At 47.3% G+C, this 15,552-nt stretch overlaps 2 protein-coding genes across 6 annotated transcripts; one reads left to right on the forward strand and one right to left on the reverse strand.

Moving 5' to 3' along the window:
* Positions 1–189: 189 nt before the first annotated feature.
* LOC139804434 (uncharacterized) lies at positions 190–4,042 on the reverse strand. The gene is made up of 2 exons (XM_071761683.1): positions 2,900–4,042; positions 190–2,359 (listed from the first exon to the last, which is right to left on the reverse strand). The coding sequence occupies exon 2, from the start codon at positions 2,205–2,207 to the stop codon at positions 909–911; it is 1,299 nt and encodes a 432-aa protein (XP_071617784.1). The 5' UTR covers positions 2,208–2,359; positions 2,900–4,042; the 3' UTR covers positions 190–908.
* A 3,819-nt stretch (positions 4,043–7,861) lies between these two features.
* On the forward strand, positions 7,862–15,154 carry LOC139804516 (C-type lectin domain family 2 member L-like). 5 transcript variants are annotated; one of them, XM_071761844.1, is made up of 5 exons: positions 7,862–7,981; positions 9,081–9,164; positions 9,836–10,020; positions 11,451–11,551; positions 13,207–15,154. In XM_071761844.1, exons 1-5 carry the CDS (start codon positions 7,918–7,920, stop codon positions 13,343–13,345), a joined length of 573 nt encoding a protein of 190 aa, XP_071617945.1. In that variant the 5' UTR covers positions 7,862–7,917; the 3' UTR covers positions 13,346–15,154. The 5 variants fall into 5 exon arrangements, with proteins under 5 accessions (XP_071617945.1, XP_071617962.1, XP_071617929.1 ...); XM_071761861.1 differs by having other exon boundaries at positions 11,451–11,522; positions 13,207–13,338; XM_071761828.1 differs by lacking the exon at positions 13,207–15,154 and adding an exon at positions 11,908–13,021 and having other exon boundaries at positions 11,451–11,522.
* Positions 15,155–15,552: the final 398 nt, after the last annotated feature.

The following is a 15,552-nucleotide window of genomic DNA, read 5'->3' on the forward strand; positions in this document are numbered from 1 at the left end:
ACTACCTGCTAATTAGTGGCACCTGGTTGCCTCATTTCACTACACACACCACCTCCTAAATTTCTGATTTTTCTGTGGGATATGGACAATCCTTATGTAGCTTAGACTACCCACAACCAACATTGTTTTCATCTTGTCTTCCTCTCTCCTGCCATATGTGAAATTGTTAATTAACAGCACAACCTGCTCTTTTACATTTCTTTATTTCACTGCTAGGAGTTGACCCCACAGGAAAACCAAGTTACCAGCAAAGGGTTCCAAGGAAGGATGACGGAGATGCTTCTGGAATCAGAGAGAACTAGTTCCTCCCTGTGTGATGGAACCCACCTCCCACCCTGACACTCCAAGCCAACGAGGCCAAGCCAAAAGAAAATAATTTTCCGTCGTCTTCCCGTGCCACTGTTCCCCAGTCCTCTCTCTGCTCAGGCACGGTTCCAGGTCCAGCCCAAGGGAAAAGCAAAGAAATGCAGGAGGAGAAGGACATGGCCAGGAGGGCAAGACAAGTGCCTGTGCAATGGCTTCATTGACAGCCGGGGATGCTCTGTGATGTCACCTAGTGATGGAATGTTACCAGGTGCCCCTCACTGCTTCTCTCCAGACCCTGAGTGCCACCCAACTGGCTGGTGCCTGCGTTCCAGCCAAGCACTTTGCCAGACTCCAGCGTTGAGAGAGAACTTGGTGCCAGCCATCAGACTGAGCTGGTCCTTGGAGCTGGTCCTTGGAGCTGCCAAAGCATTCTCTCCAGCCCTGCCAGGCTCAGGCAGCTGGGGTACCAAGCAGGTACATACCAGAGGAGGGAGCGGGGAGGGTTTCCTTCTGGAGGGAGCTGGGCAAGTCCTCTACCCGTCCCCGGGCCAGCCTGTGACTACGGCCTCTCTTCTTTTCCTTAGAGTGACACCACCACTGCACTACCCCAGCCCAGAGAAGGAGCTTCTGTCTCGGCATCCCCTGCTGCCCTCAGCCCAACGCAGCCAGTGGAGAGCATGGCCAGAGAGCTGGAGGACCGCTGTGCCATCTGCCTGGAGAGCTGGGAGGAGGCCAGCTATGTGATGCCTTGCCTCCACCAGTTCTGCTACCCCTGCATCCTGCAGTGGGCTGAGAGCAAGCCCGAGTGCCCCCTCTGCAAGAGGAGGATCCTTTCCATCGTGCACTCGGTGCGTGCAGACGATGACTTTGAGGAGCACGTCATCACAGCCCCTGCAGAGCCCCAGGGTGTCATCCAGCAGGCGGGAGCAGCTCCAGGCCATCCAGCAGCTGCCCAGAGGCCTGGAGCAGCAGGCGGGCAGCCTGTGGCCACGGTGCCCAGGGCTCCTCTGGGCGGCCTCCAGCCAAACACCTGGGCATCCCTTTTCCGGGACCACCCAGCTCTCCTCCAGCTCCTTCGGCCCTGGCTGCGTCAGGAGCTCGGGCGCATCTTTGGGAGCCGCCGTGCCCTGGCAGGCGTAGTGGAGGACCTCGTCGTGCCCCTCCTGGTCCTCTTTGGGCTGGACGAAGAGCTCCTGGTCCAGCTGCTGGGGGCCTCGCTGCAAAACCGTGCGGCGACGTTCGTACAGCAGCTCATCAACGTCGCTGTGCAGCGCTGCAGCGGGGAGGCCCACCGTCTGCTGGGCCTGCAGGACCCCCGTGCTGCTGGGGACCGTGAGGGCAGCCCCGGGCGTGCCCCTGCTCCTGCTGCCTCCCAGAGGTGCTCTTCTGGCCCTGGCCCGGACCCCTCCTCCAGCAGCCCGGTTCCTCCGGGAAGTCACCGGCAAGAGGAACGTCCCGGTACTTCCACTGCTGCTCTTCACCAGGGCCCTCCCAGGAGGAGCCCTCCCAATGCTCCCATTGCCACCCACGGGGAGCAGGAAGAGCCGCGGGAAGATCTGGAGCGGGACGTGGCAGCTCCCTCCGCTTCCAGCCAGGACAGGGACCGCTCCACTGGGCGGGCACGGCGAGCCCCAAAGAGGAGGGCCGGCAGCTCCCAGGACTCTGCCCAGTCCAAGAGGCCGGCCCGGCACTGAGTCCTGGAGTCTGGCTGTCACCTCGGTGGTGACGGGGGCATTCTCAGGGAGGGGACAGGGGGATGAGGGAGGGAGGGCAGGTGGTGGGAGGGCAACAGTGGCTTTGTATATATGTGTATATAGTTGGTTGTTTTGGTTCGTTGTTAGTGTTTCCATAAAGCTGTTCCAGTTTTGTTTCCAACCCGTCAGTCTCTCTCCCTTCTTCATTCTCTTTCCCCATCTGGCGAGGGAGAGAGAGTGGTTAACAGAGAGAGAGAGAGCATCTCTCACACCTTCAAGAGCCTGACCAGCCTAAACCTGGGCAGGGAATCAGCATTTCCTCTTGGCTTCTCTCTCCTTCCCTTCACGGTTCTGGGGCCCTGCAAGAAAAGGCAGAGAAGAGTGTAAAAAAGAACACGAACATCAGTTCCACCCCAGCAGTTCCGGAATCCCACCCCGTCCATTTTCCCCAAGAAGTAGTGTTGGCCTCCTCTCTCCCTTTGAAAAAAACCCAACTTCTGCATCGAAACCAAATGGAAGGGTACATGAACTCTCAAATAGTTCTTGAGTTTGTCAGCTCATGGAAAAAACATCTCAAATTTTGAATTCACAGCCAGGTGGCACTCCTGAACTAAGGCTACCCAAAAATGGGTTCTTCCTGCTTTTCCTGAAACTCTCATTTCCTGCATCATGAATACTGCTATGTAGCAACACTCATGGACATTCCCCAAGTAACTAACCTGTGGGGGAAGAGAGCCACAGCTCCGCCAGCTAAGTTGTAAAAACTCATGATTCCAGAGTCTAACAATTCATCATAGGGGTACTGCTGGAATTAATCCACAGCCAATTAATCTGTAGCCCATGACAAGCCCAAGATTTTACAAAAATGAATGAATGACTGCCACCAAATGCCTGCTCACTTTGGGTCCATACTCTCGTTGGACCTGGAAGTCTTCCGCTGGTACAATTTGTCTGCCACTTTCCTGAGAATCCAGGCCTGAGATGTGTTGCCAGTTTAGCAAAAAAGTGTAAATTTAGAGAACTGTACCATAATCTCCATCAGAGGGACCATTTGGATGCCCAATTCCTTACACAGACCAGGGACAACTTCAAAAAGGTTGCTCAGAGCACTTTCCAAATGTCTCCAGGGATGGATATTCTACAGCTCTGTGCCATTCAGCTGGAAGGCAGGAGGGCTCTGCAGAGGGACCTGGAAAGACTGGAGAGTTGGGCTGATTCCAATGGGATGAGGCTCATACAAGGGAGAGAGCAGTCAGGCATTGGAATGGGCTGCCCAGGGAGGTGGTGGATTCTCCAGCCCTGGAGGTTTTTAAGAAGAGACTGAATGTGGCACCCAGTGCCATGGTCTGGTAACCACAGTGGTAGGGGATCAGGAGCAGAACTTGATGATCTCAGAGGTCCTTTCCAACCCGGACGCTTCTGTGATTCTAAGAAGAGTGTCTTGCTAGCAACTCCACTGCTGTGAAATCCTCCTTGAATCAAGCCAAGTTAATGTAAAAATGCAAATATAATTATTCACAACACCCCTCGCCGGAATGTCAAACATCATTATCGAGGAGTTAACTGAAGAAATGCAGAAAAAGCACTCTTCATTCCCTCACAGAGGAATCAAACCACAGCAGACTAACTTGTAACTTTGGATCTCACACTGGTTTACACTGACAGTACATGAAAGTAAGTCCTGAGAGACAAGCGTGGTTTAAATCTTTTTCAGCTGCTTTGCTGGGTTTTGGCGGGCAAGTCTTTCAGCTCTTCCGTCCACAAACCAGACTCCAGCAGCACAAGATCACCTGGATGGATTCAAGGTCACTGTGCAATCCACAGGCAGGCAGGTGCTAATCCTCACCATGGGAATCGCCAGGCAGAGGTGCAGCGCCAGACAGGGGAATGCCGTCCCAGTCTGGTTCTGACACTGCCTCCCACATCCTGCAAATACAGAACAGCTTTGGGCTCCGGTATTTGACCTCGCTAAGTATTCCATGTCCGACAGCCTCCAAGGAAATCTTCTCATAATCCTGACACTTCTTGCATCGCCACCGACAAAAAGGAAATAAAATCCCAGGCAGGAGATAAGCTCTTTAGTGCTTTTTGTTGTTTTTTTTTCCACACAGGGCTCCCAGGCAGGGATGGCAGGATGGGTGCACAGAAGCTCTCAGGTCGCTCATGCTGGAGTGGCCTAATTCCTTGCCACGCCGCTTCCCCACACTTGGAAAAAGCAAACACAGTCTCGGGCTGGACACCTGGATACACCTGGCAGGAAAAGAGCGCCAAAGAGCTCCCAAACAGCCTTCCTTTCGCATATTGCAGTGGGAGCCCGAGGGAGGGAACCCTCCACCAGTCCTTTCGCTCCACACCCTTTCTCAGCCAAACCGCTCGCCCCCCGCCCCTGCCCCTCGCCTCGGATCGCCTCACCCGAGCTGGGCCGGGCGCCTCTGGCCCCACGAGCCATGCTGCCTCCGGCTCGGCCCCGCCCCGCCCCGCTCCCCTCGCTTCACTCCTTACGCTGTTCGCCACCGCCCCCCGCGGCCCAGCCCCTCCCCGGTCCCGGCACGTCGGGGAGCGTCGTCTGCTCTCCAGAGCCGCTGGGGGCCGGACCGCCCCGGCCCGGCAGTGCTCAGCTCCGGGCTGAGGCCGGCGCCCTCTGTCGGTGCCCGTCAGCCGTTGGCGGTGTCGTTGCCCGTGCCCGTCCTTTTCTCAGGCGCTCGGTGGTGCTTGCCGGGTGCCCGGTGCCCAGGCTGGGGCTGCGGTGACCTGGCTTGTCCTGGAGTAGCCTCCGGCAGGCCCGCTGCCTCGTGCTCTTGGTACCCAGGCGCCTTCCTGCCCCGGTATCCAACCTGCGCACCCGGGGCGGGTTGAGCCCCGCTGGACGCCAGGTGCCCGCCAAAGCCGCTCCATCGCTTCCCTCCTCAGCTGGACAGGGCAGAGGAGACGCAACGAGAGGCTCCTGGGTCCAGGCGAGGGCAGGGGGAGATCGCTCGCCCGCTGCCCTCATGAGCAAAACGGCGAGGCGAGGCTCGGGGAAATTAATGCCATTGATGATCGGCCGAATCCCAGTAGGGGAAAAGAAAAAGATAAATCTTAAAAGACCTCCCCCAAGCCCTCCCTTTTTCCAGGTTTCAGTTTCACCGCTGATGTTCCTTTACCTTCTACCACCGAGTGCCACAGGGGGGCGTGCAGTGGGGCTGTGCTCAGCTCATCACACGGCATCTCTGACCTTCCTTCCTCCTCATGCTCCTACCCCTGCTCCAACGTGCGTCCGTCCCTCCCACAGGCAGGATCCAGTCCTTCAGGACTGCACAGCCTTCTCATTTACATTTGTTTATTTCAAACAAACCCGAAAGGAAAAACAAGTTACCAGCAAAGGGATCCAAAGAAGGATAACGGAGCTGCTTCTTCCAATCCTCATGTGAGAGAATTTTGAGAGAATTTAAATGACTGGCAAGCCATGGGATTGCAGTCCCTCACAAACAGATCTATTTCGAGCAAGTTGGTTTAGTTTCTTTTTCATTCGGACATCTGTTGAAATTTATCTTGTGACAAGAAGTTTCCTTTCTTTCTTCTGTAGATTTCCTATGCAGCCTTGAGGACTGTATTCCTCTGCATATTGATTCTCATCCATAAAAAGTGGCTAACAATAACTTCTCTCTTTGGCCTTATGCAGAACTTTTCTAATTAGATTGCCAGCTCTTTCTGGCAGAGATATGTGTGGTCTAATTATTTACCCTATAGATTTTTGCCTAGGACCTCAGTGTGAAAGAAACAGATATACTAATTTTCTAGTTATTCCTCGTTTCCAAATCACCAGTGCTATATTTCCCCTAACTCATCAGCCACTCTCCTTGTAAACAGAAATAGGTCATGTAGTACTCTTATATGCCATGCACACCAATTATTTTTCCCCATCTCAATCTTATTTTGAATATTTATGTAATAAGGATTACTTTCAGTTCCACAATGTGCCTAATATACAACCAGACCTAATTTGTTGTTGTTGTTGTTGCTAAAGTATCTAATATTAGTACTAATATAATATTATCTTGTGTGGAAGAAGGGAGTACTCTCACAACAAAATTTTTAGTCAACCCTGGATTATTTAGGTGACGAAGGGCTTCAACAGATAGTGAAGAAATGAAGATGCCTACACAAGACTTGACCTTACAATGACAAATGACATGCCAAAAAAAAGAAAGTTAAGGCACTACAGTGCATGGAAAAAATGTATATGGTGCTAAATGGTAAATGCAAGAAGAGAACTTGGCTGCCAGACAGACAATTCAGTGATGATGTACTGTCAATGCAGATCTGCTGTTAAAACAGCAAGCAGGCTTATAGGACTATAAGAATATGGTGAAGTACAGTGCTGACAATGTTACAATGCTCATATAAATCAGTGGTATACTGGTTTCCTTAATAGCATGCAATTGTTATACCATGAGATGGTCTGACCTTTCTGCAGGCTCACTACCCCCTGCAGTTCTCTTCCTGCACTTCTCGTACAGCACCCTTCCCTTGCTTTGGTCCATCAGGGAGGACAGTACTTCTGGCAACAATACCTTCAGCACTATAGCTGTCAAGGCTGGGAAGAAAAGCTGTAAAACTGAGATAGATCAGGAAAATAAATCCTTTTGAGCAGCCCAAATGTTACTCATGACTGTGATGGAAGGTGCTCAGCTCCACCAGCTGCAGTTAAGAGACAACTGCATGGGATGCTGAGCAGGAAGCTGACTTTGAGCAGGAAGCTCTGTCAAGCCCATGTCAGGATGACTACCTCAAAAGTCATAGGTGATGGCTGCACACTTCTTTCTACTCCTCTCTGGTCAAGAATAGACTCATCAGTAGAAGCAATGGATGTCTCTGGCTGATGATGTAGCTGCATGGTCTCGTTTCAGTTCTGGCCTCTAACAGCTTCCTGATTGCAGACATTTTGGGGAGTAATGTCTGGTGCCTACTACCCATACAGCAATGTGATGGCACCAAACTCAACTGGCAAAACCTACGACTGGATTTTGTTGGAGCATTTTTGATTTGTGGCTGCAAAGGTTTCAAATGGTGAGTGACTTTTCAAGGTGTTAAACTTGATGTTTGCTCTGTGTTGAATCACATAGTATTAATAAAGAAATTCTGCAGTTTCCTGAAAGGTAACATGTACAGAAAGCACAGGTACTAATCATTGTTGATGGACAGACTATCAGCTTCTGTAGAAAAAGCCAAATAAACTTTTTAATATCACCTCAGGTTTCCACCGTAATCTCCCTGTCATGCTTTTTTGTTGTTGTTTTCTCTATTTTTTGTTTTTTGCATCTTTATTTTTTTAATCCAGCTTACTAGTGCTCATTGTTTTCATGTAGTTATAATGCTGTAGTGGTTTCTATGCCATGCTCCAACCCTCCCTACTTATTTCTATCCTCCCTCAGGTTGTTTTCAGTGCCAAGACTGTCAGTTCTTGAAGATGGGGGCTATGACTTCTAATAGCAATGCACAAATGCTATAAACAAATAAAAAACCATGATAGTGAATACTACCCTCACCAAAAATACAAACACAGCTATAACAAACACAGCTATAATTCTATAATTCACTCTATAATTCTACGAGCCTTCCGCTTTTACGTTTCCCAAGCCCCGAAAACAGCTGATGGCAGAGATCCACAGCGAAGCCTGGTGGCAGCCAAGTTCTCCGAGTTTCCCACTTCCTTTTCCTATCACAAAGAGCTACTCTTCGGCACCCACCTCACAACCCTTCACCGTCCACCCGAAGACCCCGGCCCCTCCCCGCCCCCCGTCGCTGCCAGCACCGGGGGAATCGTAATGCTGGCCTCCGGGACCTCCCTTTCCCCACCCCCGGCCCCTCTCCTCCCCTCCTCTCCGAGTCCGGGGGCTCTGTTCCGTCTTCGTCACTTTCCAGCTGGTTCGCATTCATGGGGCGCCGAGGGGGCAGCGGCGGCAGCGGCTCCCCGGAGCGGGAGACGGGGACCCGCAAAGGTGAACGGGCAAAGGGAACGGGATGGGGGGAGGAGGAACGGGAGGAACGGGGACGGGAACGTCGCTGAGCCTATTGTGGCCGTAGCCGGTCGGGGAGCCAGGAGACCGCCGGAGGGATGGGCAGAGGGACTGGCGCCGTTCATCCCTCGGGCAGGGAGGCAGCGCGCTCCGCCCGGTCAGGAAGCGGAGCTATGGGGGGCTGCGTGCGACGGGGGGGGGGGCCTAGGTGCGACGGCTGCTGCAATGAGACCTCGGGAGCCTCCGGACCTTTGGAAAACCCCCCTGGCCAAGGGACGCCTCTGGATTACTGCTGACGTCAAGGGGACGGACCGCTGGAGATGCCGCCATCGAAGGGCGTCGGCCACCCAAGGCCAACCCCTTGCTGCGAGACCCACGCAAGCAATGGATGGAGGTGCTGGGGACCAGGGCCAGGCCAGTGTCCGTGGTCCCCCGGTGCGTGGAGGGTAGGTAACTTCACCTGCGTGACGTGGCTCTCCGCAGAGGTAGGAGGTTGTCCGGGAGGACCCCTGCTGGCAGCAGCGTGACCGCCGGGGAGAGGGAACCCTCTCTCTGCAGCCCATCAGGGCATCTCGACACCCGGTACTGCCTGGACAAGTGGGTCCTGCCCACCTCCGAACCGCCTGGGAGACAGAAAGGAGACTGTGCAAATCTGTCGCTGTGGGATATGGCTGGATGGCCCTCAGGAAAAGTCTTGGATTTAGGAGCTGATATCATATTGGCTCTTATGCATACCATGCTCACACATCATGTCAACCTCAAATTTACTGTCCATGCTCATTTGTTCAACGTTCATTTCTTTCTTCTTCAATCCCTTTGGAATATTGAGAACTACTTCACTGTTAGGGTAATGTAATTAAAATTTAGAATAATTTAGAGTTCTTGTTAGCTAGCTTTGGGATGACGAGCTAAATGTCACTTCCCAGAGTTCATCTCTGCTTCCAGCCTGCTTTCCACAGAGAGTGACTTTTTTTTTTTTTTTTTAATAGCTTCCCGGGTCCTGAAATCTGCTTCTCTAACAGCTAGTTGTGGGTTTGTTTGTGGTTCTTTTCCTTTAATTTTTTTACATTTCTTTTTTCAGGTGTGTTCTCAAGTATCCGGTTATGGCGAGGTATTGCTGTTGTCCTTACTTCTGCTGTCATTTTGATTTTGTGTGTTCTGTTGGGTAAGTATTTAAATGTTTGAAAAGAAAATACCACTAGCCCTAGAAATTACCAGAGTTTTAGAAGGTTAGAAATCCCTCAAAACCTCAAAAGATTTATTCAGAACTTGCCTTATTGCAAAGTTAAATAGTTGTCTTATGAGATACTGTTTAGAATTCTGGTAAAGTGCTGGAGAAATGTCTCCAATAGTTGCAGTGGTACTGGAGAATGCTCCAATACAACAAGGGTACTTCCTGGTGTTCAGGTTTATAACCTCACTGCCTTAGTTCAAGAAAACAAAAAATAGAACTTTTTTTCTTTGCAACCAACCTGTAGTCCTTCAAAAATTGACACAACAGTAAGCAAAGCTATTAATTCAGCTTCAAGGAAGGGATACTTGCAAAAATTATAGTTATCAGAAATATTTAAGTCATAGAACAGTCCTTGGAGGATATGTTACTATCCCTTTTCTTAGTTACTTCTACCAGCTTCCCCCGATCATCACTTTAAAGACATGTGAGAAACCATAAGGGTGCAGGGTATAATTAGTTTTCAATCTATGATTTTAGATAATGCAGTCAGAAAGCAAACTAAATAGCTCCATAATAATAATAAATAAGAATAAATAATAGCTCCATAAAGCAACCTTTTCCAGTTGGAAGAGATAGGTGTATTGTTTTCTATCTTATTGCAGTAAACCGTTCTTCAGGCAAAGATCTTCCTGTCTGTCCTTCCCTGGAACTCTGTCCTTCAGATTGGCTGTATTTCCAGAGGAAATGCTACTTCCTCTCAGACACTGAAGCCAACTGGAATTACAGTCACAGCTTGTGTTCTCTGCACAATGCTTCTCTCCTAGTGATTGAAAATCACCAGGAACTGGTAAGGGAGTAAAAAGGCTGTCCAGGTTTCACCCCATCTCACTTGCATGGAGCTGTGTTGTGGAATGTTAGAGAGGCTTGGAGAATGTTGGAGAATATTCCTGAATATTCTCGAAGAGATAGGAGGTGCGACCCCTTTGCTATGCCCGACCCCATGTTTGGGGGGCCAATTAGATCGGCCCATACTCCGGTGCTACCTGCACCAGGGATTCGCTGTGCTACAGGTAAACACACTGGGTGTCCAATAAAAAGTTATGTTGGTGGCGGGGGTGTGGTCACGGAAGCACTATATAAGCGAAAGTTGCTGCGCAATAAACCAGAAGTTTGTTTATCAACCATATTGGTTGCACGCATTTTCTTTGCCACCCCCCAGAGCTGCACAATGAACCAGTGTGTCCTCCCAGCCTCTTGAACTGAACAATTTGAAAGCTGATTCAAAGATTGTGATGTGTCCCAGCTCACAGAAAACTGTGTACCTCCTCTCCCTGCAAACAGCAAGATCAGTTTTAGCAGTTGCCTGAGGCTTATCTGAGGTAAATGAGGTGCTGGTCACGGCTATAAACACGTTGAAGGATTACCCCATTGAAGTGGGGTAAGCACTGTTGAGCCTCATTTATCTTTAGTGGGAGAACTGCTGTCTCTTACCAAGACAGGTTAATGACAAACAGGTTGGTAGATATGCTAGTCTTGACCTTTGAAGTTAGGAGATAGTTATCCTAAACACAGCTTTGAGCTTCTTTTCTATTTTATACTACAGTGTTAGGAAAAATCCCACCTAGCACAGACCTAGGAAAATCTGTTCTTCCATATCTGTTACAGACCTTGGTATCATTTGCTGCAGTATTGTAGAACAGCCTTTCTCTGTGTCTGTGGACCCTATCACAGACACCAGTATAATGGGCACACTGGGGCAGGTAGCAATCCTGTTGCTCACGCTGTGCCAAGCATCTTCCTTTGCTAATCTCACAAACATGTTCCACAAATCCTTGCTAGCTGATAATAAAAAATCAGTATGATGAAGACACATCAGCGATGGATGTCATAAGCTGCAAAGGCGTTAAAAATTCTTTGAAAACTTCTGTGGAGAGACAGTGAAATGATGTGTTTGCAGTTCATAGCAGTTCATAATACTCAGTAGTATACCTGTGCTCTCATAGTTGGCATTTCTGTCACTACAATATCTGAGTGCTGCAGGAATACTGTCTCAAAGTTAATTAATTTGATTTCAGATTGAGTTGTAAGTTCTCTTTCGGTTACGTGAATCACACAAAATCCAAATGCTGTAATACTCTGTAGATTTAAACTTCAATATTATTTCTTCTGGGAGAAAGGCAAGAGCATTGTTATGCTTTCTAATCCTGGATCAAAGACTGTCTTTTGCTATCTGGACTGAAGATGCAAAACTTCTCTCATACGGGTTTGTTCCTACAGAGTTTTATGATGAAGATAACAAAGCAAGACCCGTGGATTGGACTCTATAAAAGAAATGAAGAGTTCTTTTGGGTAAATGGGCAAGCATTAGACAATAAACTGTAAGTCGACCTTGAGGAGTTTTCCTGATTATATTATATTGCAGGAGAGTAAGAGATGGTAGCTAATAGAGATACAGACAGTGACTTGAAAGAAATACCTGTAATAATGTTGAAGGGGTGACTATGGAAGGAGCTTGGAATACAATAAAGATTTTACGTGGCATTTTTAGAACTGTGATGAATGAACATAGGGAGATAAATTTGTAATGCCAGATTCAGAAGCAGCATGTCACAGGAGCTCATGGAAACAGACACAATAGAAAAGTGGAAGTTAAAAAAACGAGACTAAGATACCAAAGTAAAGCAGGAAGGGGGAGGGAATCAAAGATTACAATAACCCGAATTCTTTGTTACAGAATATATTTTTCAAAAGGACTAACCTGCATGCACCCCGTGTGATACATATAGCAAAGATATTTTTGAGGCTTCTAAGAGATGTTTTCATACTTCTTATGGCACGTACCTACAAAAAACACTGCTTGAGGGAAAGGTCAAGTGGTGAATTTAAGTTGCATGAGTTACTCTGTGGTAACAGCCCTGAATTCTGTCTCACCAGTGTCAGGTTTGGGGCAATTTGTTCCTCCCACCAGCAGCTGTTCCATCTTCTCAAAGACTGGTGCTGGCACTTGCCAGCAGGAGTTGGTAGAATTACCAGTGACAGTAGTAAGCACTGAGATTTCACAGGTCACAAATACTAAAGTATTTATTTTTTCCACTTCTTAAGTTTGTGACATCACTGCTGATGTGTGACTGTATTCAGTTCATCCTCAATATATGAGGGCTTGATCTGATAAAAGACTTTACACGTTTAATGTGAGATGTGAACAGTGTATGGGCATCTCAAGCTGAAGATTGCAGTCCTTCCCACTCTTCCTTATCACCTGTCTGTGATACAAATGTCCACTGATGCTTTCATTTTCAGTGTTGAAGTTCTTGGCATTCTTAGACTTTTGTCTTTATGTGCCTCAAGCTGCCCCTCTTTAGATGAGCAAAGACCTTGATGTGTACGTGGAAGTTGATATTTGACTCATGTTAACACTGGTGGGGATTTTTCCCTTCTTTTGAGACCGTACTGGTTTGGTTGACCTATTTACAGAACACTGTAACACCTTGTTTGAAAACGTAGTAGGTGAAGGAGACCCTCACCACTTTCATAGGGCACTTCCAGTGTGGAAATTAAGTTTTATTTCCTGTTTTCCACCATGCCCTTAATCTTAGTGCCATGTTTAGTTCTGAGGAAGAAGGAAATGAGAAAGGCATTTGTTTCACAGATTCTGCTGGAAATTTTAGCTGTAAAGAAGCACTTGGAAGTCAAAGGTGGAGCCAGTTTTGATAACTCAGCATGTGTGAGAAGCATAATGTGAATTCCAGTTGCCACTCTAAGGTTGTATTATCATTAAGCGACTACTAGACAAGGAGATGAAGGAGTACTATATGTCCTAGGTTTTGTATTCTGGGGGCCAGGTGGCATTAAGAAAAGACAGTCTTTGTGATGCTCTCTTCAAAGCACAAGCTATCATCATACTGAAATGCCTCAATGGTAGCTTATCAGGCACTGGGCAATGACAACCTGTGATCCCTTTAATTCCCTTCACTCTGTTGCTTAATTTGGTTGTTGGTGTCCAAGCAATCGTGTCTCTCATTCTTCCTTACAGGATTGAAGTAAAAGGCTCTGGAAACTGTGCCTACCTTGACTCAAAAGGAGTCTCAGCCTCTGGATGTTATTTAACTAGGAGGTGGGTCTGTAGCTTGAACATAATACAAGTGGAGGAAGCCACCTATCCTGGCACTTAGCACTCCAATACGGTGTCTACACAGGCTATGTCTATAGTCTGGGACTTGAGAATCCACCTCAGCTCCTGCCTGGAGGTGAATGATTTTTCCGATAGCCAGAATTCTTCACCCATGGAAGAAGCCTCTGGTTTCTAATGATTAAAAGGCTTGCTTCAGTGTTTGATAAGTCATTTCTTTGCCCCATTTCTCTAGCTACTGCTGAGCCTATAGTTTCTTTTTTTGTGTCATTAGTATTTCTTCCATTAAGTCTTCTTTCTAAGGAGCTGCTCTTTCTTTTCTGTTTTGGTGTACAGTTGGAGGTCTTTTCCTTAGCCAAGCTCTGTGTGCAGGGATGGGTTGTGAGTGGGTCTGCCTGAAGGTCTACCTGCCAGTGCCTCTCAGAAAGAGGGTGTTGCAGAAATGAACACTCTTGTTTTATACAGAATCATTGGGGATTTCAGTCTCTTGGTTTGACGGGGTAGATCTTGTGTGACTCTGCATTACATCTAGTGTTTTGTTGCTGTTATACCACAACTTACCTTAGCCAGAAAAAGTCGGAATAGGTATTTATTTACCCGAGCGTCTGCACTGACCAGGAAAAAGATTTTGAACAAAAAAGGTAACAGTGAAGCTGCAGACATTAATGCGATAAAGTTAGAAATAGTAGTCAGTGCAAATGGAAGAAATCATAAGGAGAGAATTGACAGGAAAGACGTTTGCTTTTTTGTTGTTTCCTCATGTCCTGTGCCTGTTGGAGTGTGAGGCTGCCGAAGAAAGTCATGGGTTACTGGATGGGTAATCAGCATTTTCTTCAGTATGCACATCGTTTTCAGTGTCATCATCTGGTGGGTGCTATTGAATTGGGGTGAGTTCGAGCAGAATTAGGGTGCAATCCTGCTGAACTCTGTCCACTCCAATCTAGCATGTACCTCGAGGATTAAAAGTGACTTTTGACCCAGAGGAAGCAAAGTGCCTTATTTCCTGGAAGAACTATTTTTATCAGGTTTCCAGAGAAGGAAGAATGGAAAATTTGTATGTATAGCAGGGCAAAATACTTCCCTGCCAGGAATAAAGTCTGGAAAAGTGGTGTTCTTGTGATGGGGTACTATGTAGAGATATTTAAAAGACATTAAGCTGTGGCTCTTAGGGACATGGTTTAGTGGTGAGTTTGGCACTACCTGGTTCACGGTTGGACTACATGATCTTAAGGGTCTTTTCCAGCTTAAATAATTCTGCGATTCTCTAGAGAGGACTGTGGACTCCGGAGGACTTTTTGAAGGAGCAAGTGGAGATATTTTTGAAGTAGCCTCTAGAGGGCACTATAGATTCAGGGAAGAGAATGTGCTCATTTTTTTTATTAATGTAAAATTACACCATTTTTGACAGGGTACTTGGAGTGTTGTGGTTTTTGTTGTGGTGTTTTTTTTCCTTTTTCATCTTTGTAATTATTTTTTTCCTGTTATTTAATCTTTGTGACTATTTGCCTTCTTAATTCAAATTCAATTGCTGTGTATTTTTGTTCTATGTCATGTTTATGCCTTCATTATTTTCTGTGACATGGGACTTTACTGTAAGAGGACCATGCATTATGGAATTGCACTTTTAAAAAAGTATGCTGCTTGTATTCTTTATAGGCAAGGTATCAGAACTCTACACTATGAATAGCCTAATAACATATGTGTTAATTTATATGTAACTAGCTGGGCTAGAGTTTTTGTTCTGTCTGCAGTCTGCAGTGTTTTTGTTTTAAAATTAACTAACTCTGATGGATATGGTATGTGCAATAGTCCTGAAAAGATATTTAATAAATATCCTTATAGATGCTCTGAATTCCAGTGGTTTGTGTTTAAATATTGTGTCATTAATATTTATTTTTTATTTTTCAGCTCAGGCTCCATTTGGGGGGGGAAAGGAACGGGGGAGGAGGGGGGAGGAATCATGAGCAAAATAAATTCGTCAGATTTTGCATACAAGAAGATATTTAATAATAATGTTGGGGTTAACATGAGACATTTGACCCACCCAAAAGAGTGCATTTCACATTCTATCACATTTTCACACTTCAGACTGTGTCAAACTTTTAACTTTCAGTATTTAACTGAAATGAAGAAATGCACATAGTATATAGAAACACAAAGAGTGCAGTTACTTCGGAGGGAAACATGGAATTTTCCACAATTGCTCCTGCAAAATTTGCTGATTATTTGCAATAGGGGCATACATTTCAC

Source organism: Heliangelus exortis, chromosome 1 (genome assembly GCF_036169615.1).
Source record: "Heliangelus exortis chromosome 1, bHelExo1.hap1, whole genome shotgun sequence".
In the NCBI taxonomy this organism is placed as follows: Eukaryota; Metazoa; Chordata; class Aves; order Apodiformes; family Trochilidae; genus Heliangelus; species Heliangelus exortis.